The 24,213-nt window shown below is 40.0% G+C and overlaps 1 protein-coding gene across 1 annotated transcript in view; it reads right to left on the reverse strand.

The window, feature by feature from the left end:
• Positions 1 to 24,213, reverse strand: part of ryr2a (ryanodine receptor 2a (cardiac)) — a 255,585-nt gene that overhangs the window by 75,276 nt on the left and 156,096 nt on the right. Inside the window, exons 42-67 of the mRNA XM_050060332.1 lie at positions 23,903 to 24,040; positions 23,004 to 23,131; positions 22,385 to 22,530; positions 20,062 to 20,176; positions 19,572 to 19,704; positions 18,090 to 18,193; positions 17,561 to 17,696; positions 15,845 to 16,031; positions 14,883 to 14,994; positions 14,667 to 14,787; positions 14,292 to 14,461; positions 13,907 to 14,127; positions 13,328 to 13,418; positions 11,839 to 11,979; positions 10,973 to 11,136; positions 10,706 to 10,784; positions 10,135 to 10,224; positions 9,551 to 9,688; positions 9,351 to 9,428; positions 8,125 to 8,200; positions 7,645 to 7,768; positions 5,709 to 5,824; positions 4,895 to 4,959; positions 3,789 to 3,910; positions 3,478 to 3,527; positions 460 to 520 (exon numbers count right to left, since the gene is read on the reverse strand). Coding sequence (XP_049916289.1) covers positions 460 to 520; positions 3,478 to 3,527; positions 3,789 to 3,910; positions 4,895 to 4,959; positions 5,709 to 5,824; positions 7,645 to 7,768; positions 8,125 to 8,200; positions 9,351 to 9,428; positions 9,551 to 9,688; positions 10,135 to 10,224; positions 10,706 to 10,784; positions 10,973 to 11,136; positions 11,839 to 11,979; positions 13,328 to 13,418; positions 13,907 to 14,127; positions 14,292 to 14,461; positions 14,667 to 14,787; positions 14,883 to 14,994; positions 15,845 to 16,031; positions 17,561 to 17,696; positions 18,090 to 18,193; positions 19,572 to 19,704; positions 20,062 to 20,176; positions 22,385 to 22,530; positions 23,004 to 23,131; positions 23,903 to 24,040 — 3,106 coding nt within the window. The remainder of the gene's footprint in view (positions 1 to 459; positions 521 to 3,477; positions 3,528 to 3,788; positions 3,911 to 4,894; positions 4,960 to 5,708; positions 5,825 to 7,644; positions 7,769 to 8,124; positions 8,201 to 9,350; positions 9,429 to 9,550; positions 9,689 to 10,134; positions 10,225 to 10,705; positions 10,785 to 10,972; positions 11,137 to 11,838; positions 11,980 to 13,327; positions 13,419 to 13,906; positions 14,128 to 14,291; positions 14,462 to 14,666; positions 14,788 to 14,882; positions 14,995 to 15,844; positions 16,032 to 17,560; positions 17,697 to 18,089; positions 18,194 to 19,571; positions 19,705 to 20,061; positions 20,177 to 22,384; positions 22,531 to 23,003; positions 23,132 to 23,902; positions 24,041 to 24,213) is intronic.

Below are 24,213 nucleotides of genomic sequence, written 5' to 3' on the forward strand. Positions count from 1 at the left end.
CAGGCGATTTTCAGGTTGACCAGCAATGACCCCTGAGTGGTCTGTCAGTCTCAAAATTGTGTGCCGATTAAATTTACATGCATACCGCACAACAGTTCTCGTGGCAGGCACAGCAGCACAGAAAGTAACTGTGCTACTGCTAGCTGCAGTAGTGGGGATTAATGCACCATAGACTTGGTTAAGACTTCACCATGCTAACCAGGCTAGCAGCTAGCATAAGGGTTAGCTCCACCCTCTCTTACAAATATGGTCACTTCTGGCTCCAAAAATCCAAGATGGCATTGACCGAAATGCCAAACTCAATGCTTCAAACTAAGAGTCCACAAACCAATGGGTGACGTCACAATGGCTAAGTTAGTTATACAGTCGGTCCTTCAACATCATCCCTGTTGTAATGACAAGGGGCAAACACACACACAGAGACATATAGGCTACAACTTAGTTAATGTCTTTCCTCACCTGGCATCCAGGCTTTGTCCCAGTATCTGCAGACAGTTGACGATGGATGTAGCATTGTTACCTGAAAAGTAGACAGGATCACTTAATACAGAGAGTGTGCACATACTGGGTAGGGTTTGAGGTTCCTGTCTGTCAGGTATGTGAAGAGTCAAACACTACAGAGCACTAACACAACAAAACAACAGCCCTGTTCAAACCAATAGGTAAGAGTTGTCTGTCTGATGGAATACACGTCTGAAGAACACATCTGTCATGTATGTTCTTCAGATAATAACACAGCAGAGCATCATGTTCAAAGCAAAAATATGTTCTTTTAAAAAGTGACGATATTACAAGCTTATTAATTCCAGGCTTTTTTTTGCTGTCAACAGTACTGGAAGCAAAATCCTGACAGCCTGATAAATATCAATATAAAACTTTTTTTTTTGCACAAATGTGTCTGTCTGTTTCCAGTTGTATCAAAGGCGGAACATCTTTTTACTTTGAGGAGAATGACATGGTGAAATGCTCTCAGCACATGATATGGTATAACAAGTTTCACTACACACCACACACAGCTGCTGAGCAGAGGATGAGTATACACACAACTATGGTATCATGCATGCATGCACACACACTCCTGCACACACTATTTAAGGATGTTCTAGAGCTTTTTCATGTTCATCCTCTATCTGTTTCTCCCAAACACACTGCTGTCATTTATGATCACAGTTTAATATCAACAATAGATGCAGGATAACTTATTCTATAAACTGTCTCACATGGAAGAAGTTTCAGTGTGTAGTATGTTTAGATCTTTGCACAGTCCTCAGTACAGATCACACAAATATATATTGGTTTAACCAATTGTTAAAAATATAGTACTGAGTTATATTCAGTTTCTGAGGTCTGATTTTAACCTTTAAAGGTAAAGTGTGAAGCTTTTGAATACCAGTAGCACTAAGTATCCATGTCCATACATGAGGGTCCCTGTTTCGTTTTTTCTTATGCACACAGCCAAGAAACACAGCAACGTGCCAAAAAAGGCAGGGAAGAAGAAGTCTGCTATCAAGTAAATATGGATGCAAACAATGCAGATTTCAAACTTCTTTAGAAAGTCAGCTTGTTTAAAGTTTTATGAGGGAAGAAATGCATTCAGCATGCTTGGTAGTCCTCAAAGACACACGGGATGTAAACAAAAAGACTTACAAGACCTGAAGACCATGATAGCTTACAGTATGAATTTCGTCTTAAACAAGTGATGGATACACAATGGTAAATACGAACCTGATTAATAGTACTGCTCTATCATTAAAAACATAGCAAGAAAGAGTTCTGCTTATGCTTGGCTTCCATTATTTATACCTTGTTTAGTGCTGAGGTGCTTGAGTATGAAAAACACCAGGATTGAAAGTGTTTAAACAACACTCAGCCCTACCAGTGACAGATGACCAGCTGAATGCAAATATATGGAAAATACAAAATGACATGATGGTTCATGGACTTACATGATGACAAGAGGTACCAGAATGCACCCAATATAAAAATCAATGCTCACTTTACACCAGCAATCACTTAATCAGCAGCATTTGGGGGACTATGATGTAATGACTGTCAGACTGCAATAACTGATTTTTGTCCACGTGGGGCAGCGTAAACAAGCTGTAAACAAGTAGTAACCAGCAACAAGAGTGAGTAAAACCACACAGACGCCCATCATAACCCCAGATTCACAGAGTGTGGGCGTAGCCATAGCTGTCACTATTACACTGTGTTTTTAGTTCATGAAAGTTAATTTTAACATTTGGATCATCTAAAAAAGCCTTGATCAGCCTTTGGCTTTACTAAAAGACATAGTTTTCTGCTAGGTCTATCTGTTTTAATGGTTTTAAGGCTGTTTTCTGCAAGTGAAAATACGAATTAGCATTATCATGGTTAACTATAGCTCTAAATGCAGTGTGTTACCTAAGCTAGCAGCTGGCATTGGTGTTTGCTCTACCCTCTAACTTCACTTTTGGCTCCAAAAATCCAAGTTGTGACGGCCAAAATGCCAAACCCAGGGCTCAAAATGGGAGTCCACAAACCAGTGGTTGATGTCATGGTGTCTGTGTCCATTATTTAATACTGTCTAGTTTACATTACCTAACATTTTAGCTGTCCAAAAAAAAAAAAAATCTTGTTCAGTGTTTGGTTGTACTAAAAGACCCTCTAAGGAGTCAGGTATTCTGTTTTGCCAGTAAGTAAATTTGGTTTCAATGATTTTAAGCCTGTGTTTTGCTATTAAAATTTAGCATTAGCATTATCACAGTTAACCATAGAATGTAAATGGCCAATGCATTACATATGCACAATTCATTATGCTCTGCGTTTCGTTAGGGTTCCCTTCATTCACTTACCCTTGGCCCTTGGTATTATGTAACAGCTTGCATCAAACAGAGGCCTTCAGTTTTTCAGACAAATGGAATGATGCTTATGATGGCGGCTGGGATTCCTCCAGGGGCAAGTGTCAAGGGGAAGTCAACAAGGGCATGTTGATCAACTAATGGAACGCAGCCATGATCACTTATGGCTCCAAAAATCCAAGACAGCAACAGCCAAAATGCCAAAGTCAAGGCTTCAAAACCAGAGTCCACAAACTGATAACTGACGTGACAGTGGCTACGTCCATCTTTTTATACAGTCTATGGTTGTGACTCAACACTGACATATCACCTTTTAAGTTGTAACGCCTAACATGTGGAGTGTAGATAATGGCATTTTTCTCTGAGACCAGGAACAGCTAGAGATAATGTGTCATTTGTTTTACTACAAATTGCAAAAAATAATTATAATAAATAAATATTAATATTATAATAACAATAATAATAATAATAAAGAGACTTCCCTATAAATCTTACTTTTTCTCTCAGGAACACATCTATAGCATACACAGTACTCTGGGGCCAACATAATATGTAACCACTCATACTGCAGTCATATTCACTCAGAACCACAGCAGAGAAGGAGCAGAAGTTGAAGCAATAGCATGAACGTCCTTACCAAATAAGGATATCCTATGTCTGACAAGAACTCCCAGTTTGCAGAAAAGACTGAAAAGATTTGATGAAAGGAGAGAAGAGGTAGAGAGGGAAGCAGAGGACGAGATAAAATAGTGTGAGACAATCAACCAAGAGAAAGACAAAGAGAGAGCAGGAGAGATATAAAGGCACACAGCCTGACATACACAGGGAGTACATTAAATATAGTAGTCTCCAACATACATATTAATCAACAATAAAACGTAAGTGCGAGCTACACCCTGCAATGCTGGCATGTTTGGATGTCTAATTTATGTCATTTGTCACACATACCTGGTCACCATCTCTTTCTCCTTGTTGGAGGCGTGGCCTCCGCTGCTGATTGGATGGATGGCTGTGGACAGGAAGTACAGCCTATGGTTTTTAAAGTACTGATCCACCAATGGCAAAACGACCTGAGGGTAAAATAACATAAATACAGAGAGTAATTACCAATCTGTCTGTCTTTTAAATACTAAACAATAGGTCTTAGGAATGGACTTCCCATGCAAAGAATTTGATTTCATCGTTAGGAAAATATTGATCAATACAACATACATACATTAAAAGATGTGATTTGAATAAAAGCAAATTAGATTAATTGAGATTATTTTAAATTTGATTGATCAGAACCCAGCATTAGAATTAGCAGCAGTTTCCATAAGCCCTATGAGATCATCGGAAGGACTGTTACAACACATTCTCACTCTGATCTAGTTACATATCGACGTTTGGTCATGGACTTTCTACGTCAACTTATGAGGTACAAGATACCTTGGGTGCGTTGGTTGTTGACATCCTGGGATGCTGCGTCAATTCCAGCATTTTCAGCGTTATATGCATTGTCTGATTTCAACATACATGTTATGTTTTCACAGGAAATGTACAGTTTGCATACAGTCTCATTCAAAATAAACACACTATGTCAGTACAACACCGCGAGTTGATGGTTTTTTTTTTTCCTCAACAACAAACGCATGTGGTTACAAGTAGCCAACACACGCTTTTAGGGGGGAAAAAAGAGGGTTTGGCTGTACAGTCTTAAAGATAGCAAAAACATGGCCTCCCGGGTGAAAGTCCGTAGTTGTTGGACCCATCCACCACCCTTCCCGCCCATTCTACTTGGACTTGCACCCCCTTAACTTATGTTGTCCCCTTTTTATCTTTTTTCGTTTATCTGACACCAAAAGTCATTGACCAAGTGCTGTTATTTGACAACTTCAGAGTGAGACTGGGTTGACTGCTAAAGACAGGCTTGATGATTACTGCTGGATAACAGTTTTTATATTGCACATCATCAAGCACATTGTTACAAAAAAAAAAAAAACCCTCCAAGATTATAATAAACATACCCAAATACCTAACTGATTTATAAATCAAGTGAAATGATGAGTTCTGACCTTTCCAAAGAACTTAATCTGTTGTTCATGAGGAATCTTCTCTCCCTTTGGCTTTGTTCCCAGGTCTAAATGACAGAGAGATCACAATCAAAGACAATAAGGTCTGAACAGATTTGCATGGTGACATTCATCTGACACATTGCCTCGGGTGGTTGATCTAGGAGCAAGATTTTTATTTCATTATCAAAAATATTTAATTTGTGCTGCAAAGAGTCCATTGGAAATAGTAAAATAGTATAAGTGTGGCAGCCAATAACCCTTACAGAGCGAGAGTTCTTCAGTTTTTAAACTGCACCCAGGGGAAGTACACTCAAAAAGTAAAATGTCTTTTCTTGTGCCATTTTCACACGGGACTGGGTACACCATGTGATATAGGAATTTATCCCGCACATTTCTTTTTGTATGTTTGTGAATGTAAGGCAGATGATTTCTGCAGGTATAATCACAAAAGAAGTAAACATAATATAGTACAAGTCCTGCACAATCTCTGCACTACCTTTCAAAAGATGCTCCTTACTATTAATGCCGTCAAGTGCAAACTGTATGTTACAAAAATTTGCATGGCCTTGGCTAAAAGACATGGTATATGTAGGCAAATTAAACAACAATAAATTGCGGGTATTGTATGACTACCAGGTAGCCACCAGCTTTGCACTCTGCTGTTATTTTGGTGACATGACACCTTCCTCTGCACCAGCCTTAATGGATCTAGACCAGAGTTCAGTTACACACAGCATTTGACATGAACACTGCACTACATTAATATAAGAACTGTCATTTGTTTATTATTGAATGAGTAACAGAAAAGTCTTACCAAACTCCATCATGTGTTGGTGTGCCTGGTCTACGTATGTGATGAGCTGCTGCAGGAAGGTGTAGGCAAATCGTTTCTCTATAGCTGGAGTGTCCAACTCCTGTGACTTCACACCTCTGGAAACAACATACACACTCTTAAAGGAATGAGCTGCCATTGTGCAAAATACTCTGCTAGCTTAGCTCTATCAAAGGTGAAAACATACCTTCCAACAGCTGGAAAGCTGTCCTATCTAACAGTTGTGTCTTGTTTATCTAACATGTTTAGATACTTATAACTATATCCTAACCAACAACAGCAAAGTGCACTGAATGCACACAAAATCTTAAAAGTCTGTAGTTGCTATTTATCATGATATAACATGGTATAACATACCTACTGATTTGTCTGAAGGTATTATTATTTAACTGGCTAGGCCAGCATTTCCCTCTTCTTACACTCTCAGTGGTATGTTAAGCTAAACACATCCAAAACCTTTCACACACACAGATGAAATTGAGTTCACTCTGGGTCAGACATTTCAGCAAACAAACACATTTCCTAAAATGTCAGCCTGTTCCATTAAATGTGTGAAAGAATACCCAGTAGAGATACACACTGTTATGCACACACTCTGTATGTCATCAGGCAAACCTTAATGCACACAGTGGGGGAAATAAGTTTTCAAGACATCAACATTTTTTTCATTAAACATATTTCCAATGCAACTTTTCACATAAAATTTAGACCTGGCATTGGAATTAACTCAATATAACCACAAGATAAAGGAAATGTAACATTCCAATCTGTAAAAAATGGTTATGTCCAATTAAGTGGAATGACACAGATAAAAAGTATTGCTGGAAGGTCCATCTGTGTCTCATCCTCACCGTCCTGGTGGACGGCAACAGATTCGTCTCAAGAATTTTCAGTTACATGGCTCCATTCATTTTGCTTTTGACCATTTAAATTCGAAACCAGAATTACCACCCCGCAGTTGCATGCCTTTGCGCACCAGTGAAGTTTCTCTTACAGTGTACATGGACACTTCACACTCATCGTCCCCCCGACAGCACGGAAGATCTAAACAATCAGCAAAGTTTCAAGGTGGGCACCCATGATTAGTGTCACCAATTCAGTATCTGACCAAATATGTTTTATGCTGAACATTATATCGCAGTGAATTTGACCTTTGACCTTTTGGATATGAAATGTCATCATTGAGTTATGGCCAAAAACATATTTTGTGCGGTCACAGTGACCTTGACCTTCAACCACAAAATTCAAATCAGTTTATTTTTCAGTCCAAATGGACATTTGTGTCAAATTTAAAGAAATTCAATCAATTACAACATCAAAAGGAAGATGAATGGGGCCGTATACCAGGAAATTCTTAAGAATCTGTCGCCATCCACCAAGACAATGAGGATACGGTAAGGGTGGACTTCCCAGCAGGACAACGATCCACAACATACTGCAAAGAGATTGTCAGTTGGTTTAAGAGGAAGGAAAAAATGGCCCAGTGCTTGAATGGCCCAGTAAATCATCAGACTTAAAACCAATAGAAGATTTGTGGAAGGAACTGAAGATTAAGGTTCACCTGCAGAATCTTCTAGATTTAAAGACTATCTGTGTGAATGTGACAAAATCCATCCTGAACAGATACTGGCATTGCAAACAAAGATTTCTCCACCAAGTATTAAATAGATATCAGTTAGTGGGTTCAGTACTTTTTCTAGGGCAGATTTATTGATTTAATATCAATGTCTGGGTTAAATTTACTGAAAATATCTGCAGTGGAAATATGTTTAATAAAAAATGTTGACATGTTGAATACTTATTTCCTTCACTGTGTGTAGGAAACTTACCTAAATTCAACTAATCAATCACATTCAAAATTCAAATGCACATTAGAGTAACTGCACACTGTGTGTAAAGTTTTAAGTCTACTTCCTACCTGGACACAGTATAACCGTTGATCTGGAGGAACTTGAGAATGTCTTGTGCTTTTTCTCTGTCTTTGGATTTCTCTTTGGCAGTCAGTGTATCATAGGGAACCAGCAGAGGATGGTTCCCTCCACCTGGAGACAACAGCAACACGGCAGGATGGAAAATGAAAACAGAACAGATTATAGCTCATTGTATTAGTGGCACTGCCATCAGCTCGGAAGTTGGCATTTTTCTGATGACTGACTGATCAGTAGATTCTGATTTTAATACAGTTTTGAGCAGTGTTGAATTGTTTTGTTCAGACAATTATGTCCACAACCCTGATGCATTTTTTTGTTTCAACAGAATATAACAGAAACAAAATAAAGTCAGTGATGATTGATAGCAGAAAAGGAAAATGTTTTGGGAAATGCAGTGCACACCTGTGTGTGTGTGTGTGTGTGTGTGTGTGTGTGTGTGTGTGTGTGTGTGTGTGTGTCATATTCACCTTTGGCTTCCAGCTCCATTTTCTTTTTTCTGGCCCAGATATTATGATAATTCTCTGCAAGCAGCTCTGCCATAGACTGGATAAACACAATGTTACATGTACAAGACTCTGTTTCACTGCGCGTATCAATTCATCTATCAACCCACAATATCTTTTAGGTTTTATACTAATATCATTACTCTTCATTAGTGCTACAGCAGCCCAGTTAAACTCAGGGATCAAACACATTTTTAGTTTACTTGTTTGTATATATATTGTTTTATCTTTCTGTGTATAGCCTAGGGCTTTATAGCTCTGGACGGTTGGTCCATTGTTTGGTCGTTATGCTCTTGTCCCACCAAATTCTCACTGGTCAGACAATTGCGGCAGTTACTTTAATAAGGCCGTGTTTCCACCAAAGCGTTGCTTTACCCAGCTGAAAATAGAAATCTGTTGTTGTTGAGTGCTTGTATTTGTCCTCTGTGATGATTGGTCTATGCTGTATTTGTCCCACCCCTTCTCCACTGTGATGGTGACAATGAGGAGCGAAGCATTTCACTCAAAGTTAAACATATTTCAACTTTCGTTTTTAATCAGAAAAACTGATAACATTTCACAGAAGAAATTCAGTGTTTGACTTATCATTATGGATTTATTTTACTCAGTCTCAAAAAAGTCACAGCAGTTCAAGGCGGGATTATAAAGCTTCTGAAAGCCATATGATCACATCGGAACCCTTGTTGGAGAAGCAGGATGGCTAACGTTAGCTTCTGGGCTAAAAATAGTGAGTCTCTGCCTCGCATGCAGCATTACAGATATATTTAATGTTAGTAACATTATGCTGTGTATGACATCGGCAACCCCAAATTTAACTTGTAAAGTGACCAGTATGACAGATCTTTCTCATTAGTTCTGTTCAGCGTTTTGGTGGTGAGATAAACTTGTGCACAGCAGATCAGGTGGAAAAGTGTTAAATGTGCACATTTTTTTCCACTTCAGGCATTCACTTGCCCGAGTTAACTTGCTCTGGGCAAGTGTTAATGTTGAGCTTTGTGACAGAAAAAAAAGGCTTTTGGTGGACACACAACGCCACCAGTAGAGTGGTAATTTAGATAACCTGATAACCTAAAGATAACCCGTGCAGAATTTTAACCCCATCAACAAACCAATTGGTCAAAGAGTCGGTGGAATTTTAGTCAACCAAGATTTTCTTTAGTTGATTACAGCCGTAGTGCACAGTAACCTACCTGCATGTCTCTGGACAGTGTAACATTGCTCATGTCGATTGGTCTGGGGCTGAAAGCTGGAGCTCCTTCAAAAGACAACTGTGGAAAGACAGGATAAACTGTATGTTGATGTCACTTTTCATGTGGTTTTCTATTTTTTATAAACATGAAGTAAATTTGTATTTGCAAATGTGTAACTGTGTGTGCCTATTTGTGTATACCTGGCTGGCCTGTGATATCCTCCTGGACTTGTTGTGGAGGCTGGCAGGGTCGCCCTCTCTGATCCTGTCGATGCTCCAGCCCCATGACAGCATGGTCTTCAGAGACTCTCTGACTGACCAGCAATACGCCTCCTTATCCTGCAAAATGACAACCAATCTTTAGACAAAACCTGACAGTGAGTTAGTACCTCTCCAAAATATTTCACCTACAAAACTGCAATACACCACAAGATACTGTAACCTCAAGTGTCAAAGATACAGTATTTCCTTGCCATTGATCCTGAACGGTTTCCAAAAAGAATGCTAAGAAATCCAGACTCATGTCAGGCTAGTGATAAATGTCACACTAGAATCAGGATTCCACGAGCTGACACTATTTCAAAGCTGGCACTCATAGAATCTACCCAAATCCTGCAGCCATTTGTTGGGCCAGATCTGGCTCACATTTGGTTAACAGTATGCTGTGACACAGTTGAGTGCATTAACACTTACAGCAGGTACCTGGCTAGGTTAAGTCAAAATATTGCAATTTAGCTTAACAATGACAACAGAAAGTGAGACTCAGACAGCTGCATGCAGACTACCTTCTCGGAGAGGCCTTTGTATGGTTTTAGTAAAGGGTGGCTCTTGGAGATTTCACAGATCTGGTCCCCATATGACCAGCCATTGGAAAACTATAAAACATACATACGAAACATTTTAAACTTCATTCAGTTTTCATGCAGAATGTAACTACTGAGACGTCAGTTTAGTGTTCCCTAAGTCAGTGTTTCCCAACTGGTCCAGCCAGGGGGCCAGATTTGTCCTCAGTCATTAGTTCTAGGTCCACATAGTTTAATACATTTAGCATCATACCTGCATTTGTCCACGTTGTTGAGCTAGTTGGCTGTCTCTGTTAAGTAGCTGTCTGTTAGTCACTCACTTTACACAAGGTAACAGCACTTCAAGACAAAAGCTCTGTGCCAGAATTTCACTGTACTTAAAAATAAAGTGTGTTTTTTACAAACTTGACACTTGTCACTTGGGTTTCATTCAGAATGGACCCGTGACCCTCTTTTGGACCATGACCCACCAGTTGGGAAGCACTGCCTTAAAACATACCAGCAGCAGGACCACCACTTTTCATGTTGACTAGTGAACATTATGCGTCCTTACCCTTTCTATACACCACTTCTCATGGTTGTGCTCGGCATATCTGGTTACGAAATAGTCCAGTTTCTCTGGGACAGTCACACTGATAGGGAAGGATAGAAAAACAAAACACAACAGAATTTAAATCTGATGACAGCACGTCTTTGGATGTTTTTGCTTTGATAAATTCCCCACTGTATCTTCATAAGAATCTGAATATGGATCCACACTAAAAAAATAACTTCAGAAACTGAACTTATTTAGCAAAGAAGAAATAAATCAGCTGTATACTTGGTAGTGTCTGCAGGCTGTGGAGTGAAATTTCCCTCTGAGTCCATGGATGACTGTTTCTCCATCATGGCCATGTAGTTGGACTCCATGTAGTCTGGAGGCAGAGCTCCAGCCACAGCACTGAGACACGGTAAGGCCAGCTTGAACAGTTCCTGGTCATAGCGCTACGTAAAAAAAAAACATATACACAGCTTTAAACATCACAAGACAGCACTGTTGTGCTTACACCACACTTCCTGTCCTTTTATGTTACTTTTCTTTTTTGCGTTATTGCATGTACAGATACAAAATGCAGCAAATCAATGATGCACTGATGGAAAAGGTCAGCCACAGAATTTGATGGTATCCTATGAGCAACCACAACTATAAAAACAAAGAAATGACCTGTACTAATGTTATCATCACCACAGTGTTCAGGTTTTTGAGTGTTTATCAAATACTAATTTTACACTCTTTTTGACATTGAAGTTTGTCTGCCTGTGAAAACTGTTGTAATGTCACCTGTGTCTCTCGAGGAGTTTTGTCAAGTCTGAAACCCTTCTGATATCATAGTGATGTCAGCAAGGTTTTCAAAGCTTCAGCTTTGAGAATACATACTTACAACAAAAATATTGATTTAAAAACTGGGAGATGTGGGGTTTGAAAGATGTGTTATCTCAGATGGGACAAAACAATCATGATATCTTAGCCTCGATTGCTCAGATTTAGATTTTTTTTTTTTATTAAATCTGTCCGTATCTAAACTTTGAGGAAGTGTAACACAAAATTAGGAGTACCCCCCCAACACATTTGCTTATTTAATTTTTCACCTAGTTTCCTTTATTTTCATTTCATGTTCCACAAACAGGTCTAGACTAGAACCTTACCTTTCGGGACAGAGCATCAAATATTCCCCAGAACAGTTTCCTGGAGAGATGAAGCTCTTCATCTGATGCAGCTCCAAAGCTGCCCCAGCCTCCAGCCAGGCAGTAATACTTCCAACAACGCTCATAGTGATTGGTCAACAGCTGGGGAAAGTCAAGAGGATATTCATCAACCATCTGGCTGGATTTACGAACCAATTTCAATTCAACAGTGTAGCCCATGGTACACATTATCAGTACAAGATCACACAGAGATATTGATGCAAAGAAAAAGGATTGTGTTGTTGACAACTGTAAGAGAATAAATATGTTTTCTGAATGTGTTGTAGAATGCAATTTTTATTAAACTCCTCCTATATTACAATGACACATAATCACAATTTCATGTTGGAGTGGAGAATCTTGCTCTTTGTGAATGTTGTCTGAGCTGAGGTAAAAGAGTAGAAACATGCATGTTGCACATTGTAGTGTAAAATAGATATCCTTATTACAAGGGGTGTGTCATATCATATTATTTACAATAATATCAGCATAATTTTTAAATATGATATGAAAATCATGATCCTCGCAATATTTCAACTTGTTGACATTTTGATGTCATACTGTTACACATGGTGACAACAGGCATGGCTGAAAGCAAAATTATTACCGACTCTGCGGTGGTTCCAAAAAGAGCAGCTTTAGTAGTGTGGAATAAACTGTGGTGTCCTAAATGTTTTATGAACAGCCCCGGACTTCACAGACTCTTTTAGTGAGTTACTGCTCAGAGGGAACTCATTCAGCCGCTCCTCTGGCAGCAGCACAGTGTCTCTCCCTCTCCTCTCTCACTGGAGTTGGTGTTGTCAACTGATTTTGTCATAAACCTTCGGTAATGTAAACCTACTGAGTCACGCTCACAGCTCGACAAAAAACTACACATATGTGACTGCGAGATAGTTATTATAGTATAACAGTCTGTCACAGGTTACAGCATGATGATTAGAGGAGAAATGGCAGAGTATAAACGTCCAGGTGGAAAAAAAGAAAAACAACTCAATCATTTAGGATTTTGCTAAAAGAGAAGGAAATCGCCTGTTGATTTATATACATAGATCCCAGGGTACATTTTTTTTGTATTTGGGAACTGTTTAAATGTGTAATTTGTGGTAGATTTTATTTTGTTGTACTATTGATATTGTATACAGAATCTGAATCTCACTCTGAGTTACTGTTGTTGTTTACAAACTAAAGAAATGAGAGATCATTTTTGTTTAGTTTTTACTGAATATTTGAAGTAAAATTGACTATAGCACTTATTTTGCAGCAATTCTATGTTCTTAAATTAATAATAAAAGTTTTTTTTACTAATTTCTCCTATCGTCAAATTATCGATATTGCAAAAATACCCTGGAATATTGAGATATTATTTATGGGTCATAGTCCCCGTAGATTCAATTGAAAACCTCTGATTGTCCCTGATTGGGCAGAGATATAAGTGAAATTTGTTTCTCACCTTTAGAGGCATCTTGGTGTGTTCATTAAGCAGAGGAACGTCAAACACCAGCCTCCTCAGCAGATGCTGCATCATTGAAGGCCTCAGCTTACTGTACATGATCCAAATGACACACATTAGTTGGTTATTTTCACCGGCACACAGAAACAGTATTAAAAGAGTGGAACCAGAACAGATCTTTGGACAAATCAAAACAAGAAAGACAAATGGAAATTTAATATTCACAAAACACATATAGGAAATGCTTCATAAAGATACATCAGTGGAAACTGATAATTAATGAGTAGGGAATTTAAATCAGAATATGGTTATTAGTTTAATCTTTTAGTTTAAATGGCTAAACTCAAAATATTACAGTGTGGCTGAGGTGTGTTCTAAACTGAAGTTTAAATAAGGATTACTTGCACCATATTTAGTTTTATTTTAGTTTAACTAGTTTAGATACCAAATCAAAAGCACATGTCAGAATCTTGCAGTGCTTTCCTGAAAGCTCCTCCCATGTGCTTTAACAATCATTTACACTGAAGGATTCTGATGACTCTCACACATGTACATCAGTTTTGTCTCTGTCTGTCTTACCCACAAACAGCCAGTAGACACTCCTCTATAGCATCCCTCTGGGCCTTGGTAAGGCAGCAGCCTTTGGATAGGCGGTAAACCGTGTGGAGAAGGGAGTCGATCAGCGAGGCAAATGGCTCCGTTCCCGCAAACAGTGGCGCACATTTGGTCAAGAGAGGCAACACGGCTGTGCACAGATACCTGTTGAGGGCGAGTGCCATGTCTGTGGCACTGAGAGCAACCTGACACAAACACAGTGACAGAAGAAGAGAGAAAAAGGTAGAGAGAAGACTAGTTGAGTGCGCCATTGGATTTGCTCTGGGAAAACTGTGCACTCTAAGGGCAGTGAGGTGCAAGGTGTGTTGGTGAATAGAAATAACCACTAGTGACACAAACACACACTTACAGTGTCTAGGGAGGCAGCAGCTCTCAGGTCTGGTAAGAAGCCTACTTCCAGGAGGTGTAGCAGGAAGTTTTGGTCTTCTATACCGTAGACTCTGTCCAGGAACAGAACCATGGCCGCTTTATGATCTGGACAGAAGCCAGCTGACATGTCTGGCTCCACCACCAACCCATCTATGCATGTCGAGGCATCCCATAATACACATACACAAAAACACAAACAAACAAGACTGAAGTCAAGATTTAACCATCAACCAAATCACTGCTTTTATTGCGCTTTTAATTTCCGTCTTTGATCCCATCCTCGACCTGTTTAATATCAGGATTACTGTGAAATGCATGTCATGCAGAAAGTGTGGGTACTGGACAGTTTGCTTACCTTTATTCAGGCTGGGCATGGAGAATGGAATGCTGATGACTCCCACCAGGTCTTCAATAGGAATCAGAGACCTCAGAATGGCTCTGATACGGATCGCTTCACCTTTACCAGCATGGATTAACTGATAGAAAAAGGGTTGGGTTAGTGTATGTGTATCTATGAGTCTCTGTGTGTGTTTGTGTGTGTGTGTGTGTGTGTGTGTGTGTGGTCACTCACATGCATCTCTGGAGCACAGCGACCCAGCAGGTCAATGAGAGCAGCATAGAAGGTCATGATGGCATTTCCCATGTGGATGGTATCATCTTCCTCTTCCTCCAGCATGTCACTGCTACACACACACACACACACACACACACACACACACACACAAGTTATTGATGCTACTAAATACTTCAGACCACTTTTATCTCAAACAGGGCAGGTTCTATAATTCCTCACTCAAGCAACAAAAGACCTACAGTGTGGATGAACAACTGATTTCTCTCCATTCAGTGAATGTAGATACACAGATATGGGATGGATACTACTATAGAGTGTATAAAATACTGGACATAGCCACAGTGAAATCACCCATTGGTTTATGGATTCACATTTTGAAGTCTCAAGTTTGGCATTTTGGCCGTCGCCATTGTGGATTTTTGGAGCCAGAGGGTAGAGATATCCCAAACGCTAGCTGCTAGCTTGGTTAGTTTGTGGCTTTTACAGCTATGATTACCTGTAGTATCGCCTTTGCTAATTTCTGCTAGCAAAAAACAAGCTTACAACCATTAAAACAAAATGTACTGTATTACACATAACTTAAAGCCTTAACATTTAAACAGTCAACTGTCAACATGTTTATTTCTGCTGTAAAGTTGGACCTTTTAACATGGGGGTCTATGGGGACTGACTCGCTCTTGGAGCAAACCCCAAGTGGCCATTAGAGGAACTGCAATTTTTGGCACTTCCCACAGTGGCTTCATTTTTTTAGCCCAAGAGGTTGTTGCCTGGGATATAACATGTGTTTTGTTTGGAATAGATAGCGTGTATTGTTTCAACAACAGCACTGATCTACTAAACTGTAAATGACACTGTAAAAAACAAGGCACAATTTAACTGTAAATGAGACTTTTTTTCCTAAAATCTCATTATCTAATATTGTAAGAGCAGATGAATGAGTGGTAAGGATGTTGTCTTACAGTGTCTTGCTGCTCTCAGATGTAGGAGAGGGACCATCTCTGGAGAGATCCTGAGAGATCTTGATGGCCTCCTGCATCGCTGCCAACAACCCATCACCACCTTCACCCCGGAGGGCCGGGCCAAAACATTCTGGTCGGCGAATCAGCAGCCTCACCACAACATTGGCATTCTCCTCCACACTTTCACCTGGCCACAGAATGGAAGTGTTCATGACAACATGCTGGGTGCCAAATATGTACATGCATTTAATTTTAAACCCTAAGTCTATTTTATAGGTATCTGCTTGAAAATTGCATACCCATAATGAAATGAAATATCTTTGCAACCACAAGGTCAATTTGAATACTTTTGGTGTCATAGTAAAGGAAACACTTGTGAGATTTGTTAAGATGTGTAAATATCATTACATGTGTTATATGTGAAGAGTAGATAAAAATGGCACACAGCACAAATGAAACATTTTGAGGTTCGCCTAAAAAAAAAAAAAAAAAGCATTTTCAGGATGAGTATCGCTTAGGAATGATGCAGCTGCAGCTCTAAACCTCTATCTGAGTATCGCTTAGGAATGATGCAGCTGCAGCTCTAAACCTCTATCAACTCATAGTACAATATGTGAACATTAACTCTGCAAAGCTTGATTCTGATAAAGTGAAGCAGAACAATATTAGATAGGTTTAGGACAGAAAATCCAGGCAAGCTCTCCAAAATTGTACCACGTTTGCATGTGATTTTTGTCATGTACAATCCTATATCTTTCATTTTTTTGTTTCTGTAAATCCCTAATGATGTTTAGGATATACACATACAACTGTCCGTTTCATTTTTTGTTTTTTTTTCATCTATTTCCCACTTCAAACTGACCAATACACACCTACTACATTTGAAACTGAGTTTCTATTCTGAGCTTTGGAGGCCTGTATCTCTGTGACGGCTTGGTCGATTTGAATGATTGACACCTCGTTTGATTCATTACAGCCAATAGAATGACGCTATACCCACCAAAACAAGACTGACAGCACTGTAACCCAATCAGAGTCAGCACAACACGTTGTGGGGAGATGTCGGCTGCTGTGAGTGGTCATTGTTGCTTATCCCCGGAACCTCCGGCCGTCAAGTTTTCCACCCGGATTCATTTGAATGACGGACAATATGTCGGTCAATGGGAATGAAGCGTGATTTAAAGGCAGAATGAGCTTTTCACGGCAAAAACAAGGTAAGAGAAATATTACAAATATATTTTGGCGAAAAGATTTCTGTTGTTGTTGTTCTTTGGCCTCTATCTCTCTGAAGCTTTGGTGTAGCATGCTTTGGCGTATATGTGGAAACAGCGGAGTCTCAGCTTTCATTTGAGATTAACGCCGTGTGTTTTGAGTAATGTGTGATCGAGTTAGAGTCCGAAATATACCGAGTGGGTCGGGATATCGGTGCTGTAAGGAGTTGGATTTGTTGTTGTTTATTTAGTTGTTGTTTGAGCTGTGTTTGGGGCATGTAAAAATGTTTATTACAGCCTTGTAGCCCAGGTTCTGCTGTTTAATTTGATGTGCAACATCACTATATTCTTCGTGATCAGTGCATTGTTTCACACTGTGTTTGCAAAGTCGCTCTCTAAGACTTTCGGGTTTAACAGGAAAAGAGACAACAGTTTCTTTTTGAAAAGAACAGCTTTGACTCTGAGGAAAAGGGACTTTTGAACTGGGACAGTTTCAATTTTTTACCGTTACAGAAGACAGCAAAGCGCAGGAAGTCGAGGTAGCGTTCACCCTCCACAGGGTTCCAACCAATGTCAGGGTATCCTTTACGCACCAGCATCACACAGCTCTGCAGCCCACAGCCAGCCAGGTACTGGACCACCTGCACAGGCAGACAAAGTGACACATTTTTACACTGCATGATTCACTACATCATCTCATCAAATAATATAAAAATTCTAACCACATATGAATGAGTAATAGGTTTATTATTGGAAAAAAAATGAACAAAAAAAGCCATAGAAGTGAATTTATTTTTTCATTGTGTGTGTGTGGGGGTCTGATAGACATGACTGGTATATACCATACATAGATTCTAATATGAAGTCCACTTCCATTTACTGTATATAGCTGGTGTACACTTACTGTAAGAAACACCTCTCAGAATAAAACAATACAAGTCAGCATCAGCACAAACTGTTGCCGAAAAAGTAACAACATTTAATCAACAACTCTCTAACAAAGCTTCAGCAAAAGCTGGGTTAAAGTTTGTCACCTTCTCCAGGTCAGGCTCTCTTAAAGCCAGGGCCAGTTCATTATTATCCATGACTGATGCTGCAGCCACATCCAGAGGAGTAGATCCTCGCATGGAAGGAGACGCTGAGGAGAGGAGGAAAGAGAAGGAGAGGAAAGGGGAGGAAAACATAATTAATACAAGTACACCTAAGAGGAAAGGAGTCTATTACCAATAAAACAACAGAGGTGTATCTGTAGTTGCTTCATGGATGCTGCCGTTACCTCAGCCATTAACTGGATACACATTTGCTTGGTGAAAGTGTTGTTTTTCCTGCCAGCCTCACTGAGCGACTGACAAAGTGTTGTGGTCTGTCTGTGTGTCTCAAATCACATACTTCTGTCCTACACACTTAATATTTTGAGTGCAAAAGTGACACTGCACATGCAGAGTACTTCTGGCACACTCAAAACGGTCCAAAAGTTGAGTGTGGAATGATGGAGGCTTCGGCTTCTAAACCTCAACAGTTGCCATCTTTAAGATGTAGTGGAAGCCTCTTTTCAACTTTTGACATGGTGGCTGGAGACAACAAGGAGCCTGAGCTGCCTACAGTGAACACCACCACATTATACAGATTTAAGTTACATGTTTTTTGCACTAAGTACCAATAGTGTTGTCGAATAGAAGCCATCAGTAATGTTTGTTGGATCTGTAATGATTTGGCACCATGAACAACAATGTGGGTGCTATCGTTAGCTTGTTAGCTAATGTTAGCATTCACTAGCTAGCTAACCACCACGTTATACAGATTTAAGTTACATGTTTTTTGCACTAAGTACCAATAGTGTTGTCGAATAGAAGCCATCAATAATGTTTGTTGGATCTGTAATGATTTGGCACCGTGAACAACAATGTGGGTGCTATCGTTAGCTTGTTAGCTAATGTTAGCATTCACTAGCTAGCTAACTTGCTCCTAGCGGGGTCATCCCTATGTTTCCCGGGTTCTATGTTTCCCAGGTTCATGTTTCCCGCTTGGTTGAGCAGGGAACATAGAACCCGGGAAACATAGAACCTTTTTTGTGTAAGCGGGGAATATAGAACCTTTTTTGCAGGGTTAAGTGGGGAATATAGAACCCGGGAAACATAGATACGCTCCCTTCCTAGCTACTGTGGCACATTTTAAGCAGCATTGATGTTGTGGTGTGAGTTTTGTTTATGTGTGGGCAGAGATAGCAGTCAAATGTTGGTAATAATGCTCTGCTGTCTCTTTGCAATTTGCTGTTTACCAAGAAGACTTTTAGTTGTGTAAATAACAGACAAGACCAAACACAAACAACAGCTCATAACAACAAAAATGTAAGAAAACACGGACAAACGGAATGACAGTGATGTCAAGGCTTTACTGTGCGTATATGAGACAGGGGAAATACAATGCAGTATGACTTCTACACCAGCCACAGAGAGCTCAAGGGAGAAGTAAAAATGACAGAAGCAGAAGGTACACTGTAAATCACACATACTCACCAAGGCCAACACTGCTGTTCTCCAGCAGGTAGCTGAGGTGGTCAAACATAGCTTTCTGGTTCTGACGGCTGATTCGACAGAAGTAACAAAGAAAACGACAGCAGTTGGCCACCATTTTAGGAAAGGTGATTTCCTGCAAAAGAGACTTAATGTCAGACAAATTTAGGCAGCAATATCGTATTTTCATCATAAATGGTATATTGTCCATAAAATTCTATCACTTTATGTATTCATTTAAATATCTTTGCACTCTCAGTAAATTTTTCCAAGTTCTAAACAATCCAGTTTTGAGACATCAAGACATCTATTTTTAGACAACACTGATACTTAATGCCAAAAACAAGAGATAAACCACATGTACACAAAATGTATGAGGGCCACATTTGTGATTCAGTTAAGCTGTTTCTGGTCCTGGTTTCTTTCGACATCCTGATCCAGCTTCAGTACTTCAGTATATTTTCCGTCCCTTCAGCTTATACATACTTCATACCTTGGAGTCTCCTCCACTGAGTACATTGACCATGACCTCCATGACAGTCTCATGCATCCCCAGAGCTCTCATCAGGTTAGGATGTTGGTAGAACACCTTGTTGTTCATGATATCACTGTGGAGGAAGGGGGGGGGTGTCAGAGAGAAGTGAAAGGTCAGCTTAGTTTTTTTTTTTAAATCGAGGCTCTAACAAGGTTTACAGTGCAAGCACTGACTGAGCATGTTATACATAGTATATTACACTTAAAGTAGAACAGAGTGACTTAACATAGCATATTAGGGTTGTGCTACATCTTAATCCAACAATTTTTGCTTTTGTCTTTGTATTTTGCAATGCTAAGTATTTAGATTAATTCCAGTGTTACAAAACTGGTTGGTATTTTGTATCTCTCATGTATTGCATGTATGGATCACAGGGATTTCTCCTTAATGACAATTTACAACAAAAAACATTGATCACAGAATTCCTCACATTCATTGATTCCTAACAGTGTAGTATCTGTCAATGTTTCGTTGGGGTATTTCAGATCTAATTGTTTCTTTTTTTTTTTTAAAGATGCCAGACAACTAGTTCAAAATATAAACCATATCCTCTTCATTGTTTTTCATTATCTTTCACACTTGTAATTCAGTCAGTTTGGTACAGACTTAGGGAAAAAATCCATAGTTGCCTAGCACCCTGTATGTATTGGCAAAAAGGAGCTGCAGCACCTTCTCTAGAAAAGGGAAACCGGGGACCCCTCCTGGAGCCAGACCTGGGAGGGGAGCTCACTGGTGAGTGTCTGGTGGCTAGGCCATGACCCCTGTGGCTTGACTAGGCACAGCCCAAAATAACTACATGGAGCTGTTGTCCTGTGGGCCCACCACTCGCAGGGATAGGTTTTGGGATTGGGTGCATGGTAGGCAGCAGGCAATCACAGACTGGCTCACCTCTCTGGTAGAGAAAGAATTGGAATTGATTCGGGAGGTGGAGCAGTATCAACTAGATATATAGTAGTTGGGCTCACTTCTACCCATGGCACTGGGTCTGGCACTAAACTCCTGGAATGGTGCTGGATTCTCACCTTTTCCGGAGTGTCCAAAGTGAGAGGCGCTGGGCAACTGTGGGGATACTCATAAACCCCTGGCTGAGCACTGCTGTGTTAGAGTTTTCCACGGGGAATTATAGGGTCGCCCCTATGCCATTGCGAGTCACTGAGAGGAAGTCTGTGACTGTTGTTTGTGCTTATGCACTAAAAATCAGCTCAGGGTACCCAGATTTTTTTGACTCTCCAGGTGGCATCTTGGAAAAGAGAACCTCTGGGAACTCAAGTAGTCTAGTGTACTCTAGTCTAGTATACTCAAGTATAGTTCTACTAAGGGACTTCAACGCTTGCATGGGTAACGATGGAGAAACCTGTAGGGAGTGATTGGGAGGAAGGGCCTAAAACTGAGTGGTGTTTTGGTATTGGGCCTCTTTTCTAGTCATGGATTGGCCCTAACAAACACCATATTCGAGCATAGGGTGATTTATAAGTGTACTTGGCACTTTGACCACCCTAGGCCAAAGATCGACGATTGACATTGTGGTCGTATCATCAGATCTGCGGTCCTATGTCTTGGAAACTCAGGTGAAGAGAGGAGCAGAGGTCTTGATTGATTGCCTCCTGGTAGTAAGTTGGATTATTGGGCAGAGGGTGTGCTCCAGTTATCAATCACATTGCTTATTCTCCCTGGAAAAGTTTATTTCGAGGCACTTAAAGGAGGCTCTAGTCAAATGTTGAAACCCCAGATCCAAGGGAGTTATGGGAGATTGCCCATCTGGTCTATATGTGTTTTGTGAACTTGGAGAAGGCTTAAGACCAAGTCTCTCATGGAGTCCTGTGAGGGTTAGAGGGTTGCTTTTGTATGAGCCATGTGGTCCTTACATAACCAAAGCAAGAGCTGTGTCCATATTCTTGGAACAGTGTCAAACGCATTGTCAGTGGGTGTTGGCCTCTGCCAGGGTTGTCCCTTGTCATGATTCTGTTTTTGATATTCATGGAGAAGATCTCAAGGTGCAGCCAGAGGGAGGAGACTGTGTTTCGCAATTGTGCTGATCACTTATGTGTTATTAGACTAAACTGCATTTTACTACACGCTGTGCTGACACATACATGAAACATTTCTTAACATAACATGAACATATTTCAATTACTTATTGGTTTTATGATAGTATAGACATCTGTCCAGGTGTTCTAACCAACAGAAAGTCACTTGAAATATATTTTCAACAAGACAGAGGAGTGGACCAAAGAATATCAGAATCAGTGTTAAGGAGCTTGGCAGATGAGTGTGTTCTCACCCTAGCCCTCTGATCATCAGTTTCTCCTCCTCTCTTCCCATACGCACACTCAGCAGAGATCTAATCTGACCCAGAGCAGCCAACAAGTTGATGGTGTCCTCGATCGATACTGAATTTATAGTGTAGGTCTTCGGAAGAGCCCGCACCTGGACAAATAGAGACAGATTCATATCTTTTAAAACTTATTGCTAAGGTCGACACATTTCCTTTACTGTCAGAGACTTTATATTAATGTGAGAAGCTGTAGAGACTGCAGAGTGAGTAGGACTATTCTGTTCACAGTGATCATACTTAAAGAGAGACCATGCAACAGAGTGAATTCTTCTTACAGTTACTATGATTTACTCTAATCAGTTATACTGTTCCTTTAAAGTCATATGTTAGTGTTACACATACTTGTTGAGAACATTTCTTTAATAATTGTCTCACATCTGTCTAAAAGATATAACATTTTCCTTTCCTTCCTTCTTGGACGTTGCTGTTATGTGGTACTGTATGTGTCTTGACCATCAGGCCCTGGGGCACCCAATGTATGTAATTTTCTAATGTTACAGTGTAAACAGGGTCTTCAGTGCTATGGTGTTTCTACTAAAAGGAATACATACAGATACAAACCTACCTGTCCCCCAATGCCATCATACTGGCGGTGCAGCAGGACAAACATGGCTCTGACAAGCTCTGGATCCTCAATAACTGACTCCTGAGCCCAGCGGACCATCGTATCTGAAATCAACTGCTGTAACGTACCTGAAGAAACAGAAACACAGAGAAAGAGTTAGGGAATACTGGGGGACTGTGGGCTCATAATCAGAAAATCTTATGTATTCTCAATTTTTTTTTTTTTTTGTGCATATTTTTCACTTCACTGGGACTTATGAACAGCTCATACACAACACAAGTTGGAAATAATGGACTAACAAGAAGAAATTATATATTTATAAGGCTGCAGGTGCATGAAGAACATATAGACACAAATGACGTTTTTTTTCTTCGAGAGAGAGAGAGAGAGAGAGAGAGAGAGAGAGAGAGAGAGAGAGAGAGAGAGAGAGAGATGGGAAGATAGATAATGAACAAACATACCAGGTGAGTAAGTACTCTTGGAAGACAATTTTTTGAAGACAGAAGAAGACTTCTCCAACAAATTTTCCAAATTCTTTGACTTAATGTTACCAATGGGAATCCTGTTCATCCATATAAGAAAACCCTTTAAGTGCTGGTGGAGTCAGTAATATTTGTAACCTTCCACAATCAGGGCGTGTCTGATGTAAGATGTAAAAGCTGTCCAGCTGTAGGTAATGCTAGAAGAAAGGTCATGGGGTCATTCATTTTAAAAGGACTCTTCCATCAGTCATCTGAATGTACTCACCACATTTCATGGACATCTGATGATTTCCATGACAATTTATGAGACATCATCTGTGTGATGCCAGTTTTTTTTTTCCCTGAACCTAAATTGTCAGATGTTCACATGTACACCACCTTTGTCTGTCTGTGTATCAGGTGGTGCAGAAGACTTACTGGGTTTCCTGTCTTTTTTCTCCTTTGGCAGGTTAGCCATCTTCTTCTTCAGGTAAGCCACTTTCTCCACCAATGAAATGAGTCGACCTCGGATGGTGAAGTCACTGTCACCATCTATCCCTCTCTCCTCATCCAACTCTATACCTGGCCAAATGGAAAAATCAGTCCACAGCGCATACTGTATTTTTGCAGTTAATGAATATACAGTAGAGATGCACCCATCACTTGGCTGGCGACCTGAACAGGCAGATTTTCAGCTTCATCAGACATGACCGCTGACCAGTCACTGTAAAATATAGCTGATCCTGTGC

Source organism: Epinephelus moara, chromosome 13 (assembly GCF_006386435.1).
Source record: "Epinephelus moara isolate mb chromosome 13, YSFRI_EMoa_1.0, whole genome shotgun sequence".
Taxonomy (NCBI): domain Eukaryota; kingdom Metazoa; phylum Chordata; class Actinopteri; order Perciformes; family Serranidae; genus Epinephelus; species Epinephelus moara.